Source organism: Carcharodon carcharias, chromosome 23 (assembly GCF_017639515.1).
Source record: "Carcharodon carcharias isolate sCarCar2 chromosome 23, sCarCar2.pri, whole genome shotgun sequence".
Taxonomy (NCBI): domain Eukaryota; kingdom Metazoa; phylum Chordata; class Chondrichthyes; order Lamniformes; family Lamnidae; genus Carcharodon; species Carcharodon carcharias.
This window is the reverse complement of record NC_054489.1, coordinates 51966972-51990773: the sequence shown is the minus strand read 5'-3', so window position 1 is coordinate 51990773 and position 23802 is coordinate 51966972. Positions and strand designations below refer to the sequence as shown.

At 46.8% G+C, this 23802-nt stretch overlaps 1 protein-coding gene across 1 annotated transcript in view; it reads right to left on the bottom strand.

Annotated features, from left to right (window-relative positions):
- LOC121268977 (parathyroid hormone/parathyroid hormone-related peptide receptor-like) overlaps nucleotides 1–23802 on the bottom strand; it is a 100554-nt gene that overhangs the window by 49513 nt on the left and 27239 nt on the right. The window contains exons 8-13 of the mRNA XM_041173279.1: nucleotides 22153–22247; nucleotides 20976–21159; nucleotides 18148–18301; nucleotides 5162–5222; nucleotides 3404–3470; nucleotides 758–852 (exon numbers count right to left, since the gene is read on the bottom strand). Of these exons, the coding sequence (XP_041029213.1) occupies nucleotides 758–852; nucleotides 3404–3470; nucleotides 5162–5222; nucleotides 18148–18301; nucleotides 20976–21159; nucleotides 22153–22247 (656 nt within the window). The remainder of the gene's footprint in view (nucleotides 1–757; nucleotides 853–3403; nucleotides 3471–5161; nucleotides 5223–18147; nucleotides 18302–20975; nucleotides 21160–22152; nucleotides 22248–23802) is intronic.

Genomic DNA, 23802 nt, shown 5'->3' with positions numbered 1-23802 from the left:
TCAATGGGGAAAAGGCAGGAAAGTGGAGTTGAGAATTATCAGATCAACCATGATCTCACTGGTGGAGCAGACTTGATGGGCCACATGGCTTACTTCTGCTCTAATGTCTTATGGTCTTATGGTCATTGATATAAATTGTGATTATTTGAGGCCTCAGCAGTGAACCCACTGGCACTCCAATAGTCACATCTTGCCAACCTGAAAATGATGTATTTATGCCTATTCTATTTACTGAAGGCTAACCAATCCTCTATCCATGCTAAATGTTACCCCCTACACCATGAGCTCTTATTTTGCTTAGTAACCTTTGATGTGACACCTTGTCAAATGCCTTCTGGAAACCTAAATATAGCACATCTACATGTTCCCCTTGGTCCATGTTGCTGGCTACTTCCTCAAAAAACTCTAATAAATTTGTCAAACATGATTTCTCTTTCGTAAAATTATTCTGAATTTATCTGTTTGTACTATTAGTTTCTAGGTGCATTGTTAAGTCTCCCTTAACAATAGGTTCCAGCATCTCCCTGATGATTGACTTCAGGCTAAATGACCTGGAGTTCCCTGTTTGCTCTCTCTCTCTCTCTCTTTTTCTGAATAGAGGTGCTACATTTGCTAACTTCCAACATACTGGGACAGTTCTAGGATCTAAGGAATTTTGGAAAATCATAACAGTTACATCCACTACTTCTACACCTATCTCTTTTTGAACCCAGCGATGTACAGATCACAGTCGATGGTCTTGGTCGATACGTCTCACCTGTATTGTTGTCGTGGGTCCAGTTTTCCTGCATTTGTCTCCCACAATTTTGATGCTAAAACCCGGACAATGTTTATGAAAAGGAAGAAATTAAGCTGAAAAAAAAGAACAAAATTACCCACGTCACATCTCTGAGTTTCATTTCCTGCCCTGGTTGGAGATCAGTCCTGAAACATTTCTCCTATCGATGGGCTGGTGTGATTCAGTTTCTTCAAAATGTGAGCCATGTCTTTGATAAGTGGATCCCTATCCCATCAGAAACCAGTGCTTGTGGATCCCTATATCTCCAGGAATCAGCAACTGTGGATCTCTATCCCACCAGGAATCAAAACATGAAAATCCCTATCCCACCAGGAATCAGCCCCTGTGGATCCCTAGCCCACCAGGTATCAGCACCTGTGGATCCTTATCCCACCAGGAATCAGCCCCTTTGGATCCCTATCCCACCAGGAATCAGCCCCTGTGGATCACTATCCCACCAGGAATCTGTCCCTGTGGATCCCTATCCCACCAGGTATCAGCACCTGTGGATCCCTATCCCACCAGGAATCAGCACATGTGGATCCCTATCCCTCTAAGAATCAGCATTTCTGGATCCCTATCCCACCAGGAATCAGCACCTGTGGATCCCTATCCCACCAGGAATCTGCCCCTGTGGATCCCTATCCCTCTAGGAATCAGCATCTCTGGATCCCTATCCCACCAGGAATCAGAACCTGTGGATCCCTATCCCACCAGGTATCAGCACCCGAGGATCCCTACCCCACCAGGACTCTGCCCCTGTGGATCTCTATCCCACCAGGAATCTGCCCCTGTGGATCCCTATCCCTCTAGGAATCTGCATCTCTGGATCCCTATCCCACCAGGAATCAGCACCTGTGGATCCCTATCCCACCAGGAATCAGCACCTGTGGATCCCTATCCCACCAGGAATCTGCCCCTGTGGATCCCTATCCCTCTAGGAATCAGCATCTCTGGATCCCTATCCCACCAGGAATCAGCACCTGTGGATTCCTATCCCACCAGGAATCTGCCCCTATGGATCCCTATCCCTCTAGGAATCAGCATCTCTGGATCCCTATCCCACCAGGAATCTGCCTCTGTGGATCCCTATCCCACCAGGTATCAGCACCTGGGGATCCCTATCCCACCAGGAATCAGCACATGTGGATCCCTATCCCTCTAAGAATCATCATCTCTGGATCCCTATCCCACCAGGAATCAGCACCTGTGGATCCCTATCCCACCAGGAATCAGCACCTGTGGATCCCTATCCCACCAGGAATCTGCCCCTGTGGATCCCTATCCCTCTAGGAATCTGCATCTCTGGATCCCTATCCCACCAGGAATCAGCACCTGTGGATCCCTATCCCACCAGGAATCAGCACCTGTGGATCCCTATCCCACCAGGAATCTGCCCCTTTGGATCCCTATCCCTCTAGGAATCAGCATCTCTGGATCCCTATCCCACCAGGAATCAGCACCTGTGGATCCCTATCCCACCAGGAATCTGCCCCTGTGGATCCCTATCCCTCTAGGAATCAGCATCTCTGGATCCCTATCCCACCAGGAATCTGCCTCTGTGGATCCCTATCCCACCAGGAATCAGCCCCTGTGGATCCCTATCCCACCAGGTATCAACCCCTGTGGATCCTTATCCCACCAGGAATCAGCCCCTGTGGATCCCTATCCCACCAGGTATCAGCCCCTGTGGATCCTTATCCCACCAGGAATCAGCACCTGTGGATCCCTATCCCACCAGGAATCTGCCCCTGTGGATCCCTATCACACCAGGAATCTGCCCCTGTGGATCCCTATCCCACCAGGAATCTGCCCCTGTGGATCCCTACCCCTCTAGGAATCTGCATCTCTGGATCCCTATCCCACCAGGAATCAGCACCTGTGGATCCCTATCCCACCAGGAATCTGCCCCTGTGGATCGCTATCCCTCTAGGAATCAGCATCTCTGGATCCCTATCCCACCAGGAATCAGCACCTGTGGATCCCTATCCCACCAGGAATCTGCCCCTGTGGATCCCTATCCCTCTAGGAATCAGTATCTCTGGATCCCTATCCCACCAGGAATCAGCACCTGTGGATCCCTATCCCACCAGGAATCAGCACCTGTGAATCCCTATCCCACCAGGAATCAGCACCTGTGAATCCCTATCCCACCAGGAATCAGCACCTGTGGATCCCTATCCCACCAGGAATCTGCCCCTGTGGATCCCTATCCCTCTAGGAATCAGCATCTCTGGATCCCTATCCCACCAGGAATCAGCACCTGTGGATCCCTATCCCACCAGGTATCAGCCTCTGTGGATCCCTATCCCACCAGGAATCAGCCCCTGTGGATCCCTATCCCACCAGGAATCAGCCCCTGTGGATCCTTGTCCCAGTTGGGCTCAGCACCTTCAGGGTAGGAGGGGAGGCAGGTGATAAACCGTTGATAAAAACAGGGTCTTGATGTCTACAGGAGCTTTCTAAAGAGAAGAGTCTTTTTGTTTTCCTGCCAGATTTAAGGTGATTGATGATTGGTTTTGGTCCATTCTGCCAGGCCAGCTACTGAACTGTGTATCAGCTCACCTTTGCTGCCTATCCTCCTTAACCAGAATCCCATTGCAACAGAGGCAGCCCCTCACTTACCACAATGGCACTGAGAATGGGAACCTGGTAAATCCACTTCAAGTTTCCAGCACTTAGGTCCCAACAGCTGAAAGGGAGAAAAGACAGAGAGGTTTTTGATTTAGACACAGAGTTTTCACAGGCAGCTGAGCAGACTCTGTGAGGTCTCAAACCAGGCTCAGTTTCATTGTTCCAGGACTGCCTGTGACTCTGATCTGTTAATCTCTCTGAGTTGGTAGCAATCTGACCAATCAGGTAAAGTAACCAGACTAAATCCAAAAGGGAAATTTATCATTGCTCATTTAACCTGACTTGAGATATAAAGCTCATCTTACTGTATGGACATGATTGCGTTTCTTGCTACGGTGACCATATCTCTGGTTGTGATATATTTTGAGGGTAATTAAGACTGGACAGATTACAGCCTTCCATGTGTTCGTGTGTCTCCTCTCTATTCACCTGATGAATAAAAAACTTGCACTTTTACTGAGCTTTCCAAACCTCAGGATATTTCAAAATGAAGTACAGCCCATGAAATACCTCTGAAGTGTTTCACTGTTGTAATGCAGGAAATGTGGCAGCCAATTTGCACATAGCAAGCTCCCACAAACAGCAATGTGACACCTGACCAGATAATTTTATTGAAGCTGACTATGGGATAAATATTGGCCAAGACACCAGGGAGAAATCCACTGGTCATCTTTGAATAGTGCGAGAGAATCTTTTACCTTCTCCTGAGAGGACAGGCATCTCATCCAACGACGCAGCACTCCCTTAGTACTGCCCTGAAGTCACAGGGCTGCGTCTTCCAGTTGGCGAGCGGGGGGTGTGGGGCCTGCTCGATGACGTGTTAATTGATGCGGGGTGACCTTGGGCGTGTGTCCCGACGTCACCGCGTGTCATTTAGATTTGCAGTTCGGTGGGTGCGCAGCCGAATCGGCCACATTCCCACTGAACTGTCAAAGGCCTATTAAGGCCATTAAAACAGTAATTAAAGTGATTAAGGTTGGTGGGCAGGCTGAGAGCCCAGGTGGGCTTTGGAAAAGCATGAAACCTCATCCACGGGCGGGATAAGGTTTCAGGAGGTTATTAAAATTTGTATGAAATCTCTAAATAAAAGGAATTGACATGTCCCAGCTCATGTGACAGTATCACATGAGGGAACATGTCTGTGTTTCTTTTTCTCATCTTTATTTAATGTTTCAAACCTGAGCCAATTTCCCTGACTCAGCCTCAGGGAGATCTGTGTGAGTGTGTGAAAGAGCACAGTCCCAGCTCAGGGAATCCTCCCCTTGCCCACACAGGGAGCGCATAGCACTGGGCGGGCTAATTAAGGCCTGCTCATGTAAAATGGTGGAGCACCCCCGACAGGGGGCGCCAATGGGAGCCTGCCCACTTGCACCCGCTCCTGCACATCCCCCCCGACAGGGGGAAGATCCCGCCCATAGAGTCATGGAGGTCTACAGCACAGAAAAAGGCCCTTCGGCCCATCAAGTCTGCGCCGGTCAAACAAGTACCTAACTATTCTAATCCCATTTTCCAAGCCCATAGCCTTGTATGCCATGGCTTCGCAAATGCACATCCAAATACTTCAGTGTCAGTCTGGATTATGTGCTCAAGTCTCCAAATGCCCCAGTCCCATCCAGCTTTGGACTGAACCAAAGTTGGCCACCCAGCTTTTAAAGTTTTTATGTTCCTCGGGTGTTGAGGCAGTCCCAGGTATTCAGGGAGCTCACACAACACCACTGTTGTTGGAAAAGAGTACAAGAGAGTACATACTGTGTATCAGCTAGCGATGCTCTGGCACTTCCCCACACAGACACCACCACAGCTGGAACTCCTAGAGAAAATTCAGAAACAGATATCTGAGATCTCAAAGACACCAGGGTTTTATACTTACTCACTCTGTACACACAGCAGCTAGCAACAACAACAACAATAATAATATATTTATATAGCACCTTTGATGTAGTAAAACATGACAAGGAATGTTACCAAACAAGTCTTGGCACATAAGGAAATGATACTGGAGCATGTTTTAATGAATGTCTTAAAGAAGAAAAGGGACGTTTAGGGAGGGAATTCCACAGTTTGAGGCTCAATCAGCTAAAGGCACGGCCATTAATAGTGGAACAATTAAAATTGAGGATGCTCAAGGGGTCAGAATTGAAAGAGGTCAGATGTATTAGAGGATTTTAGAGCTGGAAGAGATTGTAGAAATCTGAAGGGACGAAGACATGGAAGGATTTGAAAACAAGGATGGGATTTTTTAAAAATCGAGGCACTGTTATTGTTATATTCTAGAAAGCCAGATGGTGAAGGATGATACTGGAGCCTATCTTTACTCAGTCTAACATTTATTTACAGACTGAAATGTTGCAAGCATACACCTCCTAACTCAACCGCACTATAGTTTGTGAGTGTCTCTTTATATGTGTTCAGGTGAAACCACAATTAAGAGCACAAGAGATATAAGAGACAGGAGTAGGACTAGACGACTAAGCCCATCGAGCCTGCTCCATCAGTCAATACCACCATAGCTGATCTTGGGCTTCAACTCCACTTTCCTACCTGCTCCCCATATCCCTTAATTCTCCAAAAGGCCAAAGATCTGTCTGTCCCAGTCTTAAGTGTGTTCAACAATGGAGCATCCACAACCCTCTGGGGCACAGAATTCCAAAAATTCACAAATCTTTGAGTGAAGTAATTTCTCCACATCTCAGTCCTAAATGATTGGCTCCTTGTCCTGAGACTGTGCCTCCCATGTTTTAGATTCCCCAACCAGGGGAAACAACCTCTCAGCATTTACCCTGCCAAGCCCCTTCAGAACTTTGTATGTTTCAAAAGGTCATTTCTCTTTCCCCTGAACTCCAGAGAATATAGACCCAATTTACTCAGTTTCTCAGCATAGGACGACCCCTTCATCCTAGGGACCAATCGAGTGAACCTTCGCAGTACCGTCTCCCGTGCAAGTATATCCTTCCTTAACTATGGAGACTGTTACCACTGCAACTGATCCATATCACTGAACAAGCCAAATCCCAGGGGGAAACGTGCCTTACTGATCATAATTTTTTTGTTTTGTATTTTGAAAATGAGGGAAAGAACTATTGATCACAGTAACATGTGAAATTAAAAGATTTATTAACAAGAAAAAAACTTAAGCACACAAGATTAAAGTTACACAGTTAAAACAGTTTTACAAAACATCCCCCCAAAAAACCCACTTGATCAGATCATACAAGTAAACGACTTGGCAACAGCTCCTTATAGATTTTTAACCATAAAAATCCAGTAATATTACCCAGGGCAAAGCTGCTGTTGCTTTAGTAAAAGGTATACTGCATGACTTCTCACTCTCTTCTACTCTGCTGTGGAAACCTAAAAAGGTTCAGAAACAGACTGCTTCCTGAAAACACAGACTTCTCTGGCTGGGAAAACTTGACGCTGCTTCAAATTCACAACTTGTACACCTTCTCCCAGCACGAATCTGGTCTCAGGACATCTCCCCCACATAGCCACCCAATACAACTACATATCTTTCCTTAAATATCTTTTTTTCCCTTTCATCTTGGATTCCATTGTTCTCAAACACCTCTTTTAGCTCAATTTTTCCAAATATAAAAATCTTTCATGTTTTCCTTTTGCCTCCATTTTCAGGTCAAACAAATTCACCTAATGCAAATTTTAAAACCCAACCTATTTACTTGTAATTGCAACTTCACCATAGCCTCTCATTACAAATACATGCATTTAGCACCTTTACCTTTCATCTCTCAGTTCCCCTTTACTAACCTTCCCACAGATTAATTAATCATGGATGCACACACACACGCACACACACACACACACATACACACAGCCTTCTTTAGAGGATGCCACCATATTCCCAAAAATATTTTAAAATAGCGCATCCAGCTTATACCCCCCACAATGGAAAAAAATGAAACGTCATATTTCAAAAAGATGTTTTCATTTTCTCAACCTATTTTGTATCACTTACTATACTTATCAATATAAAAACACTATTACACTATGGTGTACACGTGCCAACCATGAAAATATATACAGCTCTTTCGTGAAAATAGAGTTCATCCAGTCCATTCTCAATTTTCCAACATCCAAGTCCTTTTGAATTTAAGCTCTTGACAATGCATCTGCAATTAAATTCTCTCATCCAGCCACATCTATAATTTTTAAATTGAATGGTTGCAATAATAAACTCTACTGGAACAGTCTGGTGTTTTTATCTTGAAACTTTTCTAGAAACTTCAAAGGATCTGGTCAATATACACAACTGTCTCTTTTTCTATAGTTGAATATTTCTCACGATGCACATTCAATTTCTGTGAGAAATACCCCACTGGCTTCTCAAGTCCCAGTTCATCCTCCTGTAGCAGTATAGCACCAGCACCCACATCACTGGCACCAACAGCCATTTTAAACTGCTTTGAATAACCGGATGCTGCCAGAACAGGTGCAATGGTTAGTGCAGCTTTCAAGCTGTCGAACACAGTCTGACACTCCTGTGTCCATCGGAATCTCCTGTTCTTTTTCATTAATCCAGTCAGTGGAGTAACTACACCTGCTGAAATTGGGCACGAATTTCTGATAGGACTCACTCATGCCCAGAAATCTCAAAACTTCCGGTTTCGTTGTAGGCACTGGGAAATCTACGATAGCTTTTAGTTTTGCATCTTGTGGGGCCACTTGGCCATTTCCAATAGTGTGGCCTAAATATGTCACTTCTGCTTTTGCAATTTCACTTTTAGCTAAATTTCCAACCAAATTGGCTTCCTGTAGTCGGTCAAACGGTTCCTTAAATGTCGTAGATATTCCTCCCAATTTTGACTGAATACCACTAAGTCATCAATATAAAGACACAAATTGCTCAATCCTGTAATCACATTGTTAATCTCTGAAATGTTGCTGGTACATTTCTCATACCAAAGGGCATTACTTTGCATTGATATATAAACCATCTGGCATCACAAAAGCTGATATCTCTTTTGCCCTTTCCAATAAGGGTACATGCCAATATCCTCACAGTAAGTCTTGATACAAAACTCCAATCGTGGAATAGGATATGAATCCGCCATTGTTACTGCATTTACTTTGCAGTAGTTAATACAAAGTCTTTGTTATCCAACCGGTTTCAGCACCATTGCAATGGTGAACTTCAGTTACTGTGATGGGGCTCTATGATGTCATTTTGAAGTATAAATTCAATTTCTTTTTGCACTTGAGTCAATTTTACTGGATTTAATCTATATGGGTGTCACCTTATTGAAACTGAATTCCCTACATTAATATCATATAAAGCCAATTTTGTTTTCCCTGGTATATTTCTACAAATCGTGTGACTGCAACAGAACTTGTAAATCACTGACAGTTTCCTGGAAGGTAACTTAATGTCACATTTAGATTCTTAAGTACTTCCTCATTGTCCAACATAATCAGAGGAAGGTCAATTTCAGAGTCTTTAGTTTCTGTTTCCTTCTCCTTACCTACCACTACCAGTATCTCCTTCTGTTTATCCTCTCTGTCAAAGTACCTTTTTAGCATGTTTACATTTCAGACTCGCTGACTCTTTATTCTATCTAGGCTATTTACCACATAGTTTAGCTCATTCAGTCTCTTTTTGATCTGGTAAGGTCCATTAAAACTCACCTTTAATAGTTCGCCTGACATTGGCAACAATACTAACACTTTTTCCCCAGCCACAAAATACAAGCCTTTGCCTTTTTGCCTTCATCACTTGCTGTGATATCTTTAAATGTTCCCTAGCTAGCTCACATGTCTTACTCAATCTTCCTCTGAATTATGTCACTTAATCCAGGAGAGTTGTTTCAGAGCTTTGGCTCATTAATTTCTCCTGAATCAGTTTGAGTGGTCCCTTTACTTCATGACCATAAATTAACTTGAAAAGACTAAACCATGTTAACTCATTAGGGATGCCCTAATGGTAAACAACAAGAATGGAACCTCTCGATCCCAATCATATGGGTAGTCTTGACTTTATGCTCTAATCATAGTCTTTAAAGTTTGATGCTACCTTCCTACAACACCTTGTGATTCAGGGTGATAGGCTAATGAATTAAATTGCTTTATTTTTAGTCTGTTCATTGTCCCTTTAAACAGCTGTGCCATGAAATTTGATCCCTGATCTGACTGTATTTCTTTTGGCAATCCATACTTTATAAAGGATTTGGTTAACTCCTCTACAATCACCTTTTTTCCTTAAATTTTCCTTAAAATTTTCCTTTAAGGTATTGCTTCTGGAAATCCGTGATTGTCAGTAAGTACTGATTTGCATTTTTAATCTTAGGGAGTGGTCCTAGACATCAATCAGGACCCTGTTAAAAGATTCCTCAAATGCTGGAATTGGAATTCAAGGTGCAGGTTTAATTACTGCTTGAGGTTTTCCTATCACTTGACATGTATGGCAATTTTGACAGGATTTAACTACATCTTTACGTAGTCCAGGACAATAGAATATTTTTGTAACTTAGCTTGAGTTTTCCTAATTCCCAAACAGCCAGCAATTGGAATTTCAAAAGCCACTCTGACAATGTCACTCCGGTACCCAGATTGTATCACTACATGGTGCACTATCACTCATTTTCATCTTCTGGGACATGAGGTGGTCTCCACCTCCTCATTAACACATTGTCTTTAAGGTAAAAACAGTCTGGAATGTATTCTTCTTCTGTTTCTGAATAAACAGTCAGGTATAACTGCTTTAGTTTGGGTCTTGCTGCTCTAACTCCACTAAACACCTCAACCTCATGCTCTCTAACATTTTTTTCCTGAGTAATCTTTGCAAAGATTGGCCCAGCCAAGGTTCTGCATCCTCCCCTGTCTTTTGGATTATTCCTCTTCTTGTTTGAGTTTGTGTGCCTGTGACCACACAATCTGGAAACAATCCAGGATGCTCTTTCTGTAAAACCTCTGTTGAGTGCAGCTCAACAGGTTCCTCAGCTACAGTAGGCGTTGACAATATTTGCGATCCCTAGAATAAATTTACCCCCTACAATAGGAAATTTCTCCACCACTCCAACTATCACCTCTCCTGTTTTTAAATCACTCTTTAAATATATTATAGATAACGAAATAGACCTAAACCCTCCATGAGTTCCACTAACTAACACCTTCTCCTGCAACACCCCTTTTGGACAGCAGATGGCACTATCCCATAACATTAATGACTGTCTAGCCCCTGTATCTCTTAAGAGCTTAACAGTTTTTCCTGCTCTTCCTGGAAAACATGGATATACTTTCCCTTTGTATATAAAATCTTTAAACTCATCTGTAACTTGCCCTTCAGAACTTCCTTGAGTGGGTTGTGAACACATTCCCACCTCTCTAGCTAATACTGACTCTTCCTTTGTCACTTGTACAAAGGCTACTGCTCTGGCTGGCACTTGGGTGTCAGAGCCCATAGCACTTTTACTTACAGAACTGTTCTGAGTTCCTATCACTGCAATCATTCTCCCAGTTAATCCAACAATTTGACCTTGTGTGCCCAGCTTTGTTACAATGCTAAAATACTCCCCTTCTCCCTTCATCTCTGCCTTCCATCTTTCCATCTTTAACAGGCTGGGATCCTTCAGCTGTTATTGTTCCTTGTTACTATCACTTTTACTATCACTAGGTTCTCTATACCTCCAATTTCCTTGCTGATTTCGATATGACCCTTTCCCCACACTCCACTGTCTGTGTGGAGTATCATAAATATCAACTAAAACAGGAGCTTCCCTGATCTTTACTTTGTCTTTCATCTAAATACATTCTGATGGTGACTGAAATACTATTTCTAAATTCTTTCATAATCATAATTTCTCTTATGTTTTCAAAAATCTTGTCCAATTTCAATGCCCTAAACCTTCTTTTCTCTCTTGCAAACTCTACAAACATTTAATTGGATCTGTGTATTACAGTCCTAAATGTCAACTGATAAGCTTCAGGGACAAGCTCATAAACATTTAGTATTGCCCTTTTAACAGCCTCACAGTCTGCAGATTGCTCCTGTGATAAGCTAGCATACACATCCATTGACGTACTTGACAGAACACTCTGGAATTTAATAGCCCAAGCATCTCTTGGACAATTTAATTTCATAGCTATATTTTCAATGAGGTGAAATATCTTTCAACTCCAGCCTCCTTAAATTTAGGCACTGACCGAAGATTTTTAATTAAATCAAACATATCAAAGGAATCAAAGTCATCATCTGAATCACTATCTCCCCTTTCCTCCTTCATTCTAAGCTTCACTTTAGACAATTCATACTGTCAGTCTTCTTTCTCTCCCTGAAGCTCTCTATCTCTTTCCTTCTCTCATTCCTCAATTGCTAATTTCTCTGTCAGAAGTTGAAATTTAATTTTTCACTTTTCAGTCTTTGCAATCTTTTCTTTTCCTTTTCCTGCTCCTCTTTTTCCTATGCAAGCTTTTTTATTTTCATTTATTTTAATCTGGTAGAGAAAGTGGTAAAAGAAAGACAGCATTAAAGGCTTTTTATCTGAATGCATGAAGCATTTGTAACCAAATGGAGCACAAATGGGTATGATTTATTAACCGTTAAAGAAATGTGGTTGCAAAGTGACCAAAGCTGGGACCTGAATATTCCAGGATATTTAATAATTCAAAAGGACAGGAAGAAAGGTAAAGGAAAAGGAGGTGGGGCAGATTTGTTAATAAAATATGAGATCAGTACAGTAATGAGAAATGATCTTGGTTTAGAGGTTCAAGATGTAGAATCAGTTTGGGTGGAGATTAGAAATAGCAAAGGAAAGCAGTCACTGGTGGGAGTAATTTATAGGGCTCCTAACAGTAGCTACATTGTAGGAGAGAGGGTGCAATTTTCTGTGCCTGTTGGTGTTAGATGCGCTCAGCGACATGAGTGGACAATATGGCAAGAAGGCCAGGAACCAGCTTCACAACATCGTGAAACCAGCTTGCGATGGTCCACTCGGCCCATTGACGGTGGGCTGCATTTCCCGCTGTTGGATGCCGGGAACGCCATTGTAATAAATCTGCATATCGTTATAAGGCCGGCCCGTCTGAATCATTTCCCCCACCGCTGGATCTTCCTCCCTTGTTGGTGTGATTGCACGCTGCTGCAGAACATGCCTTGGCAACTGTGATGTGCAGGAAAGGGGGTTTACCCACTTACTGTCAGGGCCTTCCTCACATCGTGGACATCAAAGGAGCAGAAGATGCTGGAGCCCAGCAACAGCACACTGGAGGAATGTCCATGGTCTGCTGGGTGGATTCTGATGGACATGGCTCTGCTGGGTGGATTCCCATGGACATGGCTCTGCTGGGTGGATTCTGATGGACATGGCTCTGCTGGGTGGATTCTGATGGACATGGCTCTGCTGGGTGGATTCTCATGGACATGGCTCTGCTGGGTGGATTCTGATGGACATGGCTCTGCTGGGTGGATTCTGATGGACATGGCTCTGCTGGGAAGCAGCTCACAGAAGTTGGAAAGTCACCATTGAGGGTCTGCTCACAATGGGTGATGGTGGGGGGGGCGGTGTGGTGTGGAGGGGAAGGTTCAGCTGTGTTTGGGAGAGGAAGATGCACTGGGGATCGTTGAAGAGGAAGGCCTAGGATCGACTGGGGGATGAAGAGGTGTTGGGGTGGTGAGGTTGGGAGGGAGGAACAAAGGTGTCGGGGGGAGTTTGGGAGAAGGAAAGGAGTAAGGGGAGAGGAGTGGGTAATGGGGGCAAAGGTCACAACTGGAGAGGTAGGTATAAGAGGGGGGGGAAGGAGTTTGCAGCGGGGAAGGGGTTCAGAGGGAGGAAGAAGTGCAGAGAGGGGAGGTAGTCCAGAGGGAGGAAGGAGCGTGGAGAGGGGAGGGAGTCTGGGAGGAGGAAGGGGTGTGGAGAAGGTTGAAAGTAAGGGTGGAGGAAGGAGTCAGGGGTGGGGGGGAAGGAATAAGGGTGTCAGAAGAAGTAAGGGCGCCTGAAGGAGTCAGGAAGGGGGAAGGACTAAGCCAGGGGGGTGGGGGAGTCCGATGGTTGTGGGGGGAGGACTAAGGTGGGTGAGCCTGGAGGGGAAAGGTTTCTGAGGGAGGAAGGGGTCCGGAGGTGTGGGGCTGTCCAGGTGAATGTGCGAGGGAGGACTCTGATGAGTCCATGACTGTTTCCTGGGGAGCAAACTGAGGGTGCAGGTGGTAGGAGGGAATGGTGAGAATGACCGAGGGCAGAGTGAGGCGGTAGGGTGGGAGGGTGATGGGTTGACAGTAGCGGGCGAAGGGATGGTGGTTGTGGGTGGTGGGGACATGATGGCAAACATGGGAAGCCGGGGCAGTGAGTGTGGATGGGGGTGGGATCTTTGGGAAGGAAGGGAACGTGCACATTCACCTGGACATTCCCAAAGGGTAGGTCATGAAGGGAGGGGAAGGTGATGCCTGTGGGGGGAGAAGGGAGAGTGGGGGGTCAACAATGATGGGGGAAAGGAAATGGGTGACTGAGAGAGGGGAAAGGATGGGGGAGTGAATGAATAACTGAATCACCACCATGTTGTCTAAATTGAAAGAGAAACGACAGTCGTGGTGGGTGAGATCAGGTGCTGCTGGGAGTGTGATCAGTGGGTGGGAGGAGATGCAGTTTGGCTCAGATGGACAACTGAAAGATACTCCAGCAGGCAGCATTGAAAATGCTGGGGACATTGAGGTGGGTGTGATACGGAAGGGTCTGTGAGTGTGGGAGAGAGCTTGCAAGAACCTCTGAAAGGCCTTGTCACACGCACGCTTCTCCCTCCAGAATCACTCATTGGCCAGCTGTTCCCTCTGCAGTGACAGAGGACGAGGTTGAGGGGTTCATGGGCAAAGGGGACTTGGAGAGAGAGGACAGCCTCTGAGATTCCTGAGTGGGTGACCTAGGGGTGTCCAGCTGATGCTCCTCCTCCCTATGGGTGCCTGAGGGCCCCAGCCTGACTCCTTGTGGGGAAGGAACACTTGGAGGGACACCGAGGTGCCTCACTTCCCTCTCCTGTTGCCACTGCAGGAACTCACCCATGACTCCTGCGATGGAGTACGGGTCTGCATGCATCTCCGCATTCTATTGGACCAGGGTCTCCATGGCCTCTGTCCCCTTCACCATGGAGACCTCCATATGCACACATGTGGGCACAACTTCATCAGAGAGCAGGCAGACACACTCCTCTGACTTGTATGACACTCTGCCGAGGGTTTCCAACAGCTCTGTGTGATGTTCCCCTGCCTCCTGCTGACTCTCCACGTTGAGTTGGAAGGCCAAGTGCAGAGGTTCATCATCTGACTGGGACCTCACAGATGCCTCTTCCCCAGCAGTCCTCTGAGTGTCAGGGAGCTTGGCTGAACCTGCCTCCTCCAGCTGCGGACACGTGTCCATGTGGTGACCACCAGATTGTGAACCCGAGCCTGCTCTAGATCTAGGTCCCACCGAGGTGTGTGTCTCTGCGCTGGTGCAGGGTGTGGGTAAGCGCTGTGATGGGTCTTCCAGGCTGCTTATTTCCAGCTCTTCAATGGAGGAGGTGTCCTCTTGGCTGGAGGTGAGGACCTGGATGGAGCTGAGGGACTGGCTGGCTGAGGGTGTCGGTCACTTGGCAGAGCTCCCTGTGAACCAGAGATAATTAGTGCCTGGCAGCAGAGTCAAAAGCAGGAGAGAGAGCATTCACAGTTGTGTTGAGAGAGGGATGATCTGGTGCAGGATCCTCAGGAGGGTGTTCTCCGCCAACCTCACTGTTGCTGCAGGCACAGTCCACGTCCTCAACAGTCAGCGTGATGGCACCTCCTCAAAGTGAGTGAGGGGCCTAATGTGGACCGCTCCACCCCCGGTCTGAGACCTCTCCCTGCTGATGTGAGCCAGCTTCTCCTGTGTGGAAACAGATGGAGAGAGTGTGAGCAGGACACATGGCACTGGGTGGTATGTTTGTGTGGTGAGCGGAGCCATGGACAGGATGAGGACACGATCTCCAGAGGATATGAGCCTGATGGAGATGTGAGGGTGTGTGTGAGAGTTAGTGGTGTTGTCCCTTGAGGTGTGAGATCCCTGTGGGTGTGTGATGGGTTTGTAAGTGTGGGAGTTGAGAGTGAGTTACCCTGGTGGAACGGATGAGACCATTCATCCTCTTTCAGCACTGGGTGACTGTCCTCTTTTGCAGGGCGTTGGCGCTGACCACTGCTGCCACTGCCGCCCATGCTGGATTGGTGATGTAGCTGCCCCTGCTGCAGCTAGAGCGGGGGTGGAGGACATCATGGCAGGGCCTCCACAGCATTCAAAAGGCGCTCAAGGCACGTGTCACTAAATCTGGGTGGGGGGGGGTGCTGCAGTCTTTTTGCCTTTCGGGGCCATCCTGTCGTCTGTGCAGCTGTCCTGGGCTGGAAACACTGAGAGGTGTGCGTGCGTCTGCACTGTAAATGTGGTGCCCGGTGTGCTGAAGCAGCGGGGTGATGGCGTGGTGGGTGAATGTGGTGCCTGGTGTGGTGAAGCAGCGGGGTGATGGCGTGGTGGGTGAATGTGGTGCCCGGTGTGGTGAAGCAGCGGGGTGATGGCGTGTTGGGTGAATGTGGTGCCCGGTGTGCTGAAGCAGCGGGGTGATGGCGTGGTGGGTGAATGTGGTGCCCGGTGTGGTGAAGCAGCGGGGTGATGGCGTGGTGGGTGAATGTGGTGCCCGGTGTGGTGAAGCAGCGGGGTGATGGTGTGGTGGGTAAATGTGGTGCCCGGTGTGGTGCCCGGCGAGGTGATAGCCTGGCGGGTGAATGAAACTGTGTGTTTCCTGGGAATACATAATTAATGCGGCAGGTTCGGGGGGGATAGGGTGTGAGAAGTCACCATTGTGGCCAACGGGTAAAACGTTTTCCCTGCCCACTACCACAATTAGTGCAAATCTGGGATGACTCTGCCCAGAGTGTAAACCAAGAAATAACGGGGGCTTTCAAGGAAGCTACGGTAATAATCGTGGGAGATTTTAATCTTTATTTAGAATGGACAAATCAAATTGCCAAAGGCAGCCTTAAGGATGAGTTCATTGAGTGTATTTGGGACAATTGCTTTGAACAGTGTGTTCTGGAACTAACCAGGGAACAGGCTGATTTAGTCGTGGTAATGTGTAATGAGACAGGATTAATTAATGACATCATAGTAATGGATGCTCTAGGCAAAAAATTTCATGGCCAGAATCTTCGAGCGGTTGGGGGTGGGGGCTGGGAGTGCCATTCACTGATGTGTAAAATGACACCCAGTGAGGTGGGGTGTGTGTCCTGATGTCACTGCGCCTCATTCAGATTTTGAATTCGGCGGGAATGCACCGGAGTCAGCTGCGCGCCCACCAAACTGTCAAAGGCCTGTTTAGGGCATTTAAACAGAAATTAAACTAATTAACTGAGCTGCCCTTCCAACCTTAATCTTACACACCTTCCCCTCACTCCCCCCTCTCAGCATTCCATAGGGACTGTTCCCCCCGGGATGCACTGGTCCACTCCACCATCACCCCCAACTCCTCATTCCCTTCCAAAAGCACCTTCCCAGGCAATCGCAGAAGGTGCAACACCTGCCCCTTTACCTCATCCCTCTTCACCATCCAAACACTCCTTTCAAGTGAAGCAACATTTCACTTGCACTTCCCTCAATTTAGTCTACTGCATTCACTGCTCCCAATGCGGTTTCCTCTACATTGGAGAGACCAAACGCAGACTGGGTGACCACTCTGCAGAACACCTTCGGTCTGTCCGCAAACATTACCCAGACCTCCCTGTCGCTTGCCATTTCAACACTCCGCCCTGCTCTCATGCCCACATGTCTGTCCTTGGTCTGCTGCATTGTTCCAGTGAAGCTCAACGCAAACTGGAGGAATAGCACATCTTCCGATTAGGCACTTTACAGCCTTCCAGACTTAGCGTTGAGTTCAACAACTTCAGACCACGAACCCCCTCCTCCATTTTGATCTTTAAAAAAAAATTCCCAATCCCCCCCCCGCCCCCCGCCCCCGGCCATTTTGTAATTTGTTCTTATGTTGTTCTTTCACAGAGCGCTGACCCTTGTTCTGCTATTAACACATTCTGCTATCTTACCTTTATGCCACTATCAGCACCTTCTTTAGTCTTTAACACTACCATTAACACTCCCTTTGTAATGTGTCCATGACATCTTTGTCAATCTCTCCTGAGCTCCCACCTATCCCTGACCTTCTATCTTGCTCCACCTGCTTCACTGCCTCCCACCACTCAACAGTATAAAATCCACCACATTTCTACCTCTCTTCAGCTCTGAAGAAGGGTCATACGGACTCGAAACGGTAACTCTGTTCTCTCTCTACAGATGCTGTTAGACCTGCTGAGTTTTTCCAGCACTTTCTGGTAATCTTTGGAACTCTCCATCCCAGAGAGCTGTGGAGGATGGGTCAGTGAATATATTTAAGGGTGAGTTGGACAGAGGTTCCATCTATAAGGCAGCCGAGGGTTATGGAGGGCAGACAGGAGAGTCTGGAGTTAAGGCCACAATCAGGTCAGCCATGATGTTGAAAGTTGGAGCGCACTCAAGGGGCTGAATGGGGCCCCATCAAGGGCCTACTCCTGCTCATATTTTATATGTTCTCATGTGCTTGAATCATATGGTTTGGGATGGAGCACATCAGGGGACTGTGCCAGTGGGGGTCTCCCTGAGATTATGCAGCTACTTGATGAATTATTGAGCTGAGTGATGAGAAACCAATCAGAGGTACACACACAACCAAGTAACAAGTACATAGGGTAGGATGTGCATCATTCTTACCCCAGCCAATCAGAGTTAACGCCCAGAGATATTTCTTGTCCGATAAGAAAGCCATGAAGATCAGACTGTGCAGGTAAAGGCCCTCCACTAGGATCCAGTAGTGATTAGTAGCCAGAAAGTACAGGAATATTGTCACTGCCACCTTACAGCCGGCCTGCAAATGTACAATGTGGTTACCAGACTGAAAAGGTAATGAGTACAATACAGATGTGCTATGTGTGTGTCAGTGGCTGAGAAACTCAGCTACACGCGGTATACACTTTTCAGGCACTAACTGGCCAACTAAGCCCCCAGTATGGCAGGTGGGAAGTATGTGCACATTCTCAGCAAGAATTGCGTCACCTGCTGTATCGAGAAAAGGACAGAAAAAAACCTACTTGTTGTCTTGTGCCAGGTCTGAAACAGAATTAATCCCTTGGATGGAGAAATGAGACCTGAAACCTTTTTGCTCCCTCCAGCTGTAATATTACTTTACCCTGAGTGAGTCATCATCAACTACAAACACCAAAACTAGACCGTGGGACCACCTTTCACCAACAAGCTCTTGAAATATTCTTACCTGAACGTGGAGCTGTGAGGAGGGGACATACTGTACCAGCCCAACTTCATTCATTACCACCACCCCCATCCCTACCCTGGCACATGGTGATAAAACCTGAGGACCAATTTTGACACAAAAGTGTCTTTTAAATATTTTCTTTGCCCTCCCCAGAAGGCTGACCGTTTGAGAGTTGAGAAAACTCTCAATTCGCCCCATGGTGGGGGAGATGCTGAACTCTATACACCGGTGTCTAAATCACTGGCCATTTAATAGCCACCACCAGTGGCATTTTAGGCGTGGTGGGGTGGTCTATGTCAGGTGGTATAAGCCTGGCATCTTTAGCTGTGTTGAATGATGTTGGGCAAGGGGAGGGGAAGTTCCTTTCCAAGCCCCTGGGCTAATTGGAGGTACCCCTACCCAATGCCATCCCTCCTTTAGCCCTCCCTCCTGGCCTTCTGTACAGGCCCCTCACCCCCCTCGCCAAGGTCCCAACTCTAAACTTCACTGTCAGTCTGAGCAAATCAGCACTGGGGACTGCTTGCAGTCCCAGAAGTGGCCACTGGTCTGGGTGGCACTGCTGGGACTACAAAGCTGCCGCTCATCTGATTGGCCAGCAGTTTTCGAAGGCAGGACTTCCTCCCAAGAAAGGGATGGGAGTTTCACCTTAAAGCAATTAGCACTGCGCCCAGTGTTAAAGTGCTGTGGGGCAGCAGTACAGCTCACTGGCGGGCCACCCTCCACCCCCCACCCCAACATTTTAGTAGGAGTGGGGGGAACCACAGGGCCCGTAAAATCCATCCCTCTTGTTTCCTGTCACTCAGCCATCCTCAAATCCATGCTGCCACTGTCCTTTTTATTCCAAAAGCTTCAGCTTTGCTGACAAGCCTGGTTTGTGGCACCACAAGTGCCTTTTGGAAGTCATGGGCACTGCATCACCCTCATCAAGCCTTTCTGTTACCTCACAGGCCCTCTCTGCCATTCAATAAGATCAAGGCTGATCTGATTGTGGCCTTATTCCACTTTCCTGCTTGTTCCCCATAACCCTTGACTCTCTTGTAGATCAAAATCTGATCATTTAGCCTGCACTGCTTGCTGAGGGAAAGATTTCTATAAATGAACAATTATCTGAGAGAAGAGATCCCTTCTCGTCTCTGTCCTAAATGGGAGATCCCTTATTTTGACACTGACCTCTTGTTCTTGATTCCTCTATGAGGGGAAATATCCTCTCAGCATCTACATGTCAAACCCCCTCAAAATCTCATTTGTTTCAATAAGGTCATCTCTCATTCTCCTAAACTCCAATGAGTTTAACTTTTCCTTATAAGACAAACTCTTCATCCCAGGAATCAGCCCAGTGAACCTTCTCTGAACTGCTTCCAATGCAAGTGTATCCCTCTTTAAATAAGGCAGCCCAAACTGAACACAGTAGGTGTAGTCCCACAATATCCTATACAGTTGCAGCAAGACTTCCCCCTTGCAAGAAAGGCCAAAATTCCATTTACCTTACTTGCTGTAGCTGCATGCTGAGTTTTTCTGATCCATCGACAAGGGCATCCAGATTCCTTTGTACTGCAGCATTCTGCAGCCGCTCTCTATTTGAATAATATTCTGTTTTTCATTTTTTCTGCCAAAGTGACAACCTCATATTTTCCCACATTATACTCCATCTGCCAAATGTTTGTCCGCTCAGTTAACCTGTCTATATCCCTTTGCTGACTTTGTATCCTCCTCACAGCTTGCATTCCACGATACCTTTGCATCATTAGCAAATAGTCAGTGTCCCCTGAATTAGCATCCAGGCCTCTAACACAACTACACAAACCATCCTCTGGGGGTGGGGGATATTAATGTGACTGTTGCCAACAGTCGTGGGGACACGGGGACAGTTCATGTCAGCGATTTAGGCCTCAGCTGCTCATGGTCTTCTGATCATTAAAATTACTGACGGTGTGCCCAAGTTGCCAACATGAAGTCACTGGAGTTGGATTTTTGCACCAGCAACATAGGAGCATGGGATACCTGTCCATACCTCTGCCAGTCAATGACACTTCACTCATTCTCTTAATCCTATGCCATTTTACTCAGGATGTTAGTCTGAATTGAGGCCCAGTGTTAATTGGTCCACAATTGAGTCCCTCAATCATCCTGAGTAACCTAATCGACTGAGAGTGCTATGACTCCTTGATGGAACAAGACTTTACGTGGTGACACACTAATTCCAACAAGTAAGAGATTTATTTATTACTCAACATGAAGAATTTCTGACTGCGTGTGTGGCTGCACTTACAAATTGGTGCTTGTCCTTAGGGAGAGCTGTTACATCACCCATTAAATCGTCAACTCTGAACTCCAGCCCATCCATCCCAGTGTCTGAATAGACCACAGCGTCCTTGACAAAGATACTGATAGCTCGGCACACAAAGGAAGTGAAGAGGTGCATATGAATGTAATTCCTGGTACAATGCAGGCGCCTGTGTGGAGGACAGAAGCACCACATAATCAAACTCAGTCCAATCTTTAAAGATTTTAATATTTAGTTGCAGAGTTACACAATACAAGCATGCATCTCCTAACCCAACACCACAGTTTCAGTGTCTATCTATTTAAAGGGCACAATCACCGGTAAATGTCTGCCACCTGTGTACAATTAAACACAATTCATCTCAAGGAATAAAATATAACTACAACATCCAATAATAACTACCTGAGAACAAATATCTCTTGGGCCTCCATATTAACTTCCCCACCTGGTGGAAACCAGGCGGATGTTGTCAGATCCCAGGTACTTCTGATATACTGAGAATCACAGAATTGCTACAGTGCAGGAGGAGGCCATTTGGCCCATCGTGTCTGTGCAAGGAACTTGCGCTATAGTGAAACTCCAAATACACTGAAACTGCAAATACACTGAAACCGCAAATACACTGAAACTGCAAATACACTGAAACTCCTGTACTGGGATCATTGGGTGGCGATTGGGATGCTGTGGTTGGTCATTGGGTGGGTGGGATGTGGTGGGGTATGAGGTGGTGATTGGGCGGGGATCTCAGGTGGAGATCATGACGGGGGCTGAGAGGTGTTTGGCAGTGGCCAATGGTTTTAATGCAAAGCCACGAGGAGCAGGATTTGACAGCCAGATAAATAGTTTTTAGATTCCACTTTTTGGTGCCAGCCTCCTGGTTGGCTTCCAAATAGCCCAACTCTGCAGGGGCGCTATCAGTCAGTCATTAGAAACCTTATTTACCGCTGCACATGGCCCAACACCAGTTTCAGCTAGAGGACATTGATGTCGCTTTATTGTACTTCAGCTAAAATGGCAGGCAGGGTGCTTGTCCTCACCCCCTACCAGGCCCAAATTGGAGGTTCAGTTTTCCATTTAGTGGACAAAGTCCCATTAAATTTCTCCACCTAAGACTTACTTCTGAAGTGCAGTCACTGGTGTTAGATAATGACAATTTTCTTACTTGAAGTAGATGAGTATAGAGACAGCGCCTAAGAGAGAGATCAGCGAAATGGAGTACCCGACAGTGTATATCAGGTGTAGACGGTCAAACACTTCCTGTGGGGAAATAATCAGACAAACCGGCTATCAGCATTCTCCGTCTGAGAGTGTTCCTGAAGGTGCTGCAGTTTCAACATTCCAACTCAGCATTAACCACTAACTCTGTGCCAAAGACCACACTCCCACACAATGTCAGGCTCAAGGACCAGTGATTGGGAACCCGCTGGCCGGATAATTTCCAGGTCCCAACCCTGCTTTGTGTAAGCATCAGCGACATAACATGATTTTCAAATGTAAAGGGCCTAATTGACTGGGGAGAGGGGTGGGGGGGTTGCTGAGTTTGGGAGCAGCTTGCCTATGGGTCCTTTGAAAAGGCAAGCGACAGCCATTGCTGGTCTTGCCATTCAATGAGAACGTGTTGCAGGAGGGTGCTGATTGGGTTGGTGTTGGCACCTCCAGGCATTCATGGGTAGCTCCAAAGTTCCCAGCTGTCTCGCTTGAGTTGTTGATGGAGGCAGCCACCATGAGGCTAGAATTTCAACTCCTGGCATCCGGCAGAAGAAAGACACCTTGAGAGACCTGAAGGGACTGGATGGGGATCAGCACAGAGATCAGCAGTAGAGGTGTCACACAGATAATGAGTCCAGTGTCAGAAGAGGTTCATTGACCTATTAAGATCTGGGAAGATGAGTGGTAAGTGACATCCGAGTGACAGGGCCTCTAACTCTGTACACAGCAGCAGGCACACAAGCTGAGCAGACTGAGTGCCTGTTGTGCTCCGTAACATTGGCAGAGTGAGTGTTTAGCCACATTGCTGAGATATCAGCCACCTTCAAATATGGAGCATAATTGAACCAGGGTGCATCACTGAGGAGTTCAATAGAGCCAATGTCATGCTGGAATAGGCAAGGGAGGGCAGGCTAATCCTACATCATTCTCTCCTCACCCTGCAGGAATAGTGAGTACGCAGCCGGCACGAGATAGCTCAGATCGGTGATGGTGTGTCTGACCTTCGTGACCTGACACCAGTGGAAGAGGTGAGGATTGGTATTGCACAGGTGCAATCACAGCAGACCATTGGTGATGGTGAGACTGGAAGCCATGAAGGGCAGGGTCATCATGGACCAGAGTGCAAATGCCCGAGACCATCTGCCTGGAGAGACACAGCCCCTTATGGTACTGGCAATCTGTCCTTTGCAGGTAGCTAACTCTTGGGTAGGATACTCAATGTCATGGGGAGTGCTATCTTCTCCTTACAGGCCCTCTCTGTGCCCTTTTGGCCTCCTCCTAACCCCTCCCATTTAACTCCCTCACCTGTCACTCACCTGTTCACCAGGGTTTCCTCTGCCAACTCTCCTGTCCAAGTGATGCCAACAGCCTAATGCCCCTCTCAGGACTCCTACCTCTCACTGTTGACAAATACAAGCCTCTCAGTACCAGCAATGGCAGCTCTGTGCCTCTGGTTGTGTGGCCAAGCTTTATTCTTTCTCTTCTAAATAAGTTGACCAGTCTGTCCATTAGCCGTGTTGGCTTCCCATCGTGTTCACCAGCTGCGCCCTGACATGTCCCACACACACTGTGTCCCCCATGCTTCCCAACTGAAAATTCAAAA